General features: G+C 51.0%; 1 protein-coding gene across 1 annotated transcript in view; it reads right to left on the minus strand.

The window, feature by feature from the left end:
- The window catches only part of LOC138568676 (hydroperoxide isomerase ALOXE3-like), a 411,617-nt gene extending 405,224 nt beyond the window's left edge, over positions 1-6,393 (minus strand). Inside the window, exon 1 of the mRNA XM_069646461.1 lies at positions 6,176-6,393. Coding sequence (XP_069502562.1) covers positions 6,176-6,346 — 171 coding nt within the window. The 5' untranslated portion in view covers positions 6,347-6,393. The remainder of the gene's footprint in view (positions 1-6,175) is intronic.
- Between the last annotated feature and the right edge of the window lie 486 nt (positions 6,394-6,879).

Here is a 6,879-nt window from a genome sequence, read left to right on the forward strand (position 1 = left end):
AAGAAGTCTGACAGTGCATGATCTGGGAACGATCATTGGCTACGGGATTGCCCAATCAGACAATGGGCCTCATTACGAGGTAGGAGTTAGCCATGGTGCTATTAGCACCATGGCTACCCCCATACTGCTTACCGGGTCCGGGTTCTCGGAATGGGTACTTACCGGGTCATTCCAACCTTGGAGGACCCGGTAAGTCCCCATTCTGAGAACCATTCCCCATTCCCATTTGAGCCCCCATAGGGCTCAAAGGGAATGGGGAAGTAGCTAATAACGGTACCGCAATTTGCAGTACCGTTATTAGCTCTGAAGTCCCTTAGCGGGTCCCGTCCTTAACACCTGGGGCCTCATTAGGACTCCGGCGCTAAACCATGGTGCTATTAGCACCATGGTCCATGCCGGAGTCCGCCATGGCGGAATGGGGAATTACCACCCCATTCCGAGGTTGGTGGGGCGGTAATTCCCCATGCCGCCATGGCCCTTCCCCATTCCCATTTTTGCCCCATAGAGCTCAATGGGAATGGGGAAGGCGCTAATTACGGTACCGCAAATTTCGGTACAGTAATTAGCACCAATCAAGCTAAAGGAATGGGAGGAGACATGCGCGAACCTGATCGGAGTCGAATGTATCGAGGGAGTCGGGAGGATGGAGCATGGCGTGGCAGACACGTCGAATGGAGGTAAGTGTACTGATGAAAGCATGCAATGTGTATCTACAGGTCCCCACAAATGTCAGCCCAGGATCACCTCATGGATGGCCAAACATCCACACATGCATCCCACCCTGCCCATGTCAGTGCCAGACCCACACACATGCACACATCAACAGAGCCAAGTGCCACACACAACACTGCATGGATGAGCCACTGAACTTCCACATCACCTGCACCCTTCACAATGAATTGCAAATGCCCACAACTGCATTGATGATGTATCCTGCATTAAGTACATCAAACCCTAACCAATGCCATCCCCCTTCTTGTCTCCGACAGGGTCACATACAGACAGTGAGGATGCATCCCAGGCACCCCCTGCGCAGAAGAAGAAAAGGCCACAGTCCACCGAGGACACCACCACGACATCAAGGGGAAAAGGCGCAAGGCTCCATTTGCAGAGTTCCAAACATCGTTCGAGCGCCACTGCCAAGGCCACACCAAACCCATCTGCCCCACCTCAGGAGGTTCACTCACCACCACCACTCGCAGCCACCGAGGGACCACCCCCAGCTACTGCTAGTTCGGCAGGAGAGGCGGCAGCCACCGCACCATTAACTGTTGTGGAGGACCCAACTGAATTCGAGCTGGGCATGCACACCCCAAGCCCCCCTGGAACCCCTGAGCCATCAGCCCATCACACACCTGGCTCCAACATCACTGGTGACGAGACCATGGGATCCTACAGTAGCCCCCCGGTGCCTCCATCTGTACACCTGCCAGCATCACAAGGCACAGCAGCCACACCACCAGAGGCCGACACTGCCCTTGACCTGGCCAGCATCATCCAGCAGCAACAGGGTCTCACTGTGCTGGTTGGTCAGCATGTGGTGGAGGCTGCCCGTCTCAGGGCGGAGATTGGGGAGACAACCAGGCACTCCAGGGAGAGCATGGAGACCTGCACAGACAGGCTGTGTGTGGAGTCATCAGAGTTCGTGAGGTCCTCACACGCATTGGGGATGCAATGGACCGTCAATTCCCACCAGCACCAGGACAGTCTGCCACTTCTTCGTCCGCCAGTTCGGGGCAGACAAGCCCACTCCAACGCTCCGCATGCACCACCAGGCAGCCTCCAAATGCTGGATCAGGCAATGACCAATAGGGAGTGAATATCCATGCTTCCGCGTGCATGCCTGGATGCAAACATTGTGGAAGAGACATGAGGGACAGTTGTGGGAGTAGGGTGTGATGGGACAGTTGTGGGGGGTGGGGGGTAGGGTGTGATGGGACAGTTGTGGGGGTAGGGGGTGGGGTGGTGGGATGTTTGGGTACATGCACATTTTCCTGTTTGAGTTCATAAATACACTGGTGTGAGAGCAAACCACAGGCCTGAACTTCTTCATTGTGTATATGTAATTTATTGACGCCAGGGTCCATTGTGAGCTAACAAACAGACACCAGTGCACCACTAGCCATATCCAGGTGACAGTACGAGAACTTGTTACTCAGAATATTTGGTTGATCAGGTGCTGCCTCACAGCACGTCCCTCCTGGCCATCCCCTCTTGCATGACCTGCATCCCCTTCACCTCCATCCTCATCACCATCATCATCCTCATCAGGTGATTCTATTTCAACGTCAGGGGGCAGTGGCACACTCCGTCTGATACACATATTGTGCAGCATGACACATGTCATGGTGATCTTGGCCACCTTCTCATGGCCATTCAGGAGAGTGCCACCAGACCTGCTAATGCACCTAAACCGTGACTTCAATAGGCCAAAAGTCTGCTCGATCACGATGTGGGTACGGGTATGTGCACGATTGTATTCCTCTTCGTGCCTGTTTGGGTGGGTTCCGTAGAGGTGTGAGGAGCCACCTCTTCAGGGGATAGCCAGCATCACCTATATGGGGGAAGGAATGGGGTCCTGTTACTGTTCACCTCAAGTGTGGCCTGTTCATTTCATTGGCTTACATCTGTATGTGCATTTGGACGATGGACTACAGGCTACACCCAGTTGGAGTATCTATCTCTCCCCCCATGCACACCCAGTTGGAGTATCTATCTCTCCCCCCCCACGTACATCCAGTTGGAGTATCTATCTCTCCCCCCCACGCACACCCAGTTGGAGTATCTATCTCCCCCCCACGCACACCCAGTTGGAGTATCTATCTCTCCCCCCCACGCACACCCAGTTGGAGTATCTATCTCTCCCCCCAACGCACACCCAGTTGGAGTATATATCTCTCTCCCCCCATGCACACCCAGTTGGAGTATCTATCTCTCCCCCCCCCCAAGCACACTGCCATGTGCTTGGCCTGCTACTCACCAAGAAGCCAAGAACGCTGTCCCGTTTGTCGCTCCATGTAGCGTGGGATAGTTGAGTTCCGCAGGACCATGGAATCATGGGTAGATCCGGGAAATCGGGCACAGCAATGTGTGATTATCTTGTTGGCGTCACATACCATTTGGACATTGATGGAGTGGAATTGCTTCCTGTTCCGGTACACTACTTCATTGTGATGTGGGACGACCAATTCCACATGTGTACAGTCGATGGCCCCGATGCAACTTGGGATGCCTGCCAGTGAATAGAAACCGACTTTGGTGTTTGCAATCTCCTGGGCAGTCCGTGGCATGTATATGTGTTCGGGTGCATGCTTCAGGAGGGCATCGAGTACCTGGTTCAGTGTGCGTGAGAATACTGGTTGGGAGATTCCATGCATCTGCCCCACTGTATGCTGGTAGGTGCCTGTGGCCAGGAAGTGGAGCACAGTCACCACCTTCAGTAGAGGGGGATGGCAGGTCTGATGTCTATGAGGCTCACAATGTCCTGGTGTATCATGTCCACGATGCTGGTGATGGTATCCCGGTCCAGACGGTACAGGGTGTGTATCTGCTCAGGTGTTAGGTTAAATGGACTGGCTCTGATCCTGGGAATTGGTGGGTGCCTCTGTGGTATGATTAGGTGCCGTGGTGGTGCTTGCTGTGCCTGTCTTGCCCTCCTCCTCCTCCTGCATCTCCTCTGTGCTGCCTGTTGTTGTTGCAGCTGCGCTGCTATCAGGTCCTCCAGGCCATGTAATGCTGCTAGTATTGGAACCATCTTGGTGTGGTAAGGGGTGTTGGAAGGGGTGTGGTGTGCTTCTTTTGAGCAGCCACAGTCTCCATTGCATCCACCTGTGCTGATTGTGGCCACCTGTGGAAGGTGGTAACACTGCACAGTTATTTTAACGGGTGGTTCGCGATGGCGGTATTAGCGCCATGCTGGTAAGGGCTTTTGGGGGCTTTACCATGCCGCTATTGGCATGTCCGCTCGCCTTGTGATGGTGTGCTATTAGCGGCATGGCATTATTTACGGGATGGAGGGTTGCGCGCCCGCGGACTGCCCGCTATTAGTGGCACCGTACTTAGCAGTGCCGCTAATAGCGGTGAGCCGGGTCGTAATTAGCATGGGGATTTAACGTTACCGGTTTTCCATTACCGGTAACGTTAAATCCCTACCGCCTACCGTGTAATGAGGCCCTTAGTCTACCTCAAAACACTATTAAAATTTAAAATTCAATAAATGAAAAACAGCATTCGGCTCAAAATAAATGAAGAGATATATCGAGTGGCTGAAGGCAGACCTGGTTAAGGCATTTTTATTACACCAGTAGCAGGTTTACAGCTGCAATTAAGACATAGGGCCTGATTACAAGGTCAGTGGTATCACACTGGTAAATCCTGTGGGATAACACCCAAACGGTAATACCGTTACTGGTACTTGAAATGCCAAAATGACTGGCATATTTCAAGTGCCCTCAACAGTGGAATAGGAGCTTTTTTAGATCTGAGCTGCAGGTAAGGTGGTAACAGAATTACTGCCACTTCTTTCTCACACCGCCAAACTTGTAATGAGGCCCATTAACTTTCAGAAAGCTGCAGCAATGAAACACTGGCCTGCATTTCAATTCAAGGTTTGATTGCAAGGTTTGGTAAACCAAGCTCAAAGAGATTCTGGGAGGATGTGTTTTGGGTGGGGAGAGGCAAGAAGTGGGTGGGAATGGCCATAGGGATGAACATGGCCCTGGGCAGTCATTGGGTGGGTAACAAAACCAAACAACACCTACAAGCTTTGTTTCCCTCCTTATACGCCGTTTCTCCCTAGCTGTACTCTAATGTAATAGTTTCGGCTTATCGGAGGGAAATGCCCTATTCATTATGGGATTTCAATTCACCTTTGAAGAACTTATATCAGACAGATCAACATAATGCGCACTGTGCAAAATATGTTCAGAAAGGATTGCCAGCTCACAGAGCCACACCCAACAGTGTAACAGGAGTCACTGCTTTCCTGTGATGAGGCATGAAAACACAAATGATACAAATACGCTGCCTGACAAGACATGAGGTATGCCCAGAGAAGTGCAGAGGACGCAGGCCAGAAGCAAAGAAATGCATGCATGACACCATGAAATCAACCAAGGAACATACATTCAAAAATAAATTGATTGGATTATGGGGTAACTTCCTCACAGGGATAGACCAGTATTATTCCAAATACAGTGCTCCGCAGCAGATGCATAAAGTAACAAAACGGCACATACAAAGTGAGTGGTGGAAGGAAATAGAATCTAGAAAGGGTGGCACTGTGTCAAAAAAGAAGAGGAAAGGACACCACGCAAGATCATGTGAGGACAGCAGTGTGAAGAAAACAGAAGAGCACGCTCGCAAGGGGCAAAGGAATTGCAGGCCCTATTGGACCAGCCAATCAGGAAGCAGCAAGGACTGGGGCCAGAGAAGTAGAGCCACAGCCAGAAGAAGTAAGCAATTCTTAGGCATCAAGTAGAAGGCTCACTCCCAAAACATCTCACGGACTGACTTAGCCTCATTCCAAGTTTACCGGTACTCCTGTGGTATTTCTATGGGAATGGTGCCAAACTCAGTTTCCGCCACTCACCTGCTGGAATTACTGCCAGATTACGAGTGGTGGTGTTGCAGTGTTATTTGCCATTATGTAAATCCATAGGACTCCATTGGAGATTTGGCCGAATTCCCACTGCCGCTAATTTCGCTTTCAGTAAATCCACCACTTATTGACGTTAAAGTGGAGAATGTACCTCCAATAGCTCAAACATGGCATTTAGTGGTATGTAAAACTGGTGCTAATTCTGTAACTATGATAAATGCGCCGGTAACAGAATTACCACCATTTTTGCTTCTCCGTCAAACGTCTAATGAACGTATAATGGACTGACTGATACTTGAAATGTTACAAAGGGGGATGCTGACCCTGACAAATGAACATGTGGTGACATCAAGCAGGGGAGCGCTGATCATGGCGGGGGGGGGGGGGGGAGATCTGGCATGCTGCGGCCACGCATTGGTGTGCAGGTAGCAAAGCAAGGCAGGAGCACGCACTGAAGCTCCCATTTGTGGGCATGCAGATGCATCCTGAAATAAAGGTCCAGTATACGCGTTACCCTGTGCACAGAAGGAGAGTACAGAACCAGAGGCACTGGTAAGAGTTCCCCCAGATACTCACAGCTCCTGGTATGAAGCCTCTGCTTTGGTCCTGAAGAGGGTGCTTTGGGCTCTCCCCACGGGATCCCACCAGGGTAATGGAGATGGAGTCGAAGCTGCCTGCGGTCAGGCTCGGGCTGGTCTTCACCTTGACTCTGTAAAATGACATCCCTGAGCTGGAAGAGATTGCCATGGCCCGGGGAAGCTTTCTAGAGATGTATTTTAGGCACTCTGCTCCAGGCAGTGTGACGGGCACTTCCTCTTTATAGAGAGTGCAGAAGGCTGGCTTCCGAGCTTCCTAGACCCCCGCCCCCACTTCGAAGCATACTCATTTGGGTACAACCACAACAAGGCTGGCGCTAGCTCAACACAGTCTGTGTTTAACCCTTAAAGCTGAATTCCTAGTGCAATCACGAGATCCAGGCACTAAATAACACATTTTATTATTAGAGTCAGCGACATCTAAGAAAACAATATCCTCCCCTTTAAAAAAGACTTTGTATAACAGGAAGAAAGATTAACAGCGTGTGGGATTGCTTTCTTCTTGACTATGAAAACCACATCCTGAACATTGTGCTGAATCCGAGAGAAAGAAGAGAGTATCCCGCCGTGCACAGCCATACAGAGAGCCAACATATCCTCTGGTACATCCTTTCAAGGGATATATCTGAATCTAAGGGCATGGGTGTCCCTTCTGCCTGGCCCACTAGGCAATGTTGGTGGCAA

This window comes from Ambystoma mexicanum, chromosome 1p, assembly GCF_040938575.1.
Source record: "Ambystoma mexicanum isolate Mex_15411 chromosome 1p, UKY_AmexF1_1, whole genome shotgun sequence".
Classification (NCBI taxonomy): domain Eukaryota; kingdom Metazoa; phylum Chordata; class Amphibia; order Caudata; family Ambystomatidae; genus Ambystoma; species Ambystoma mexicanum.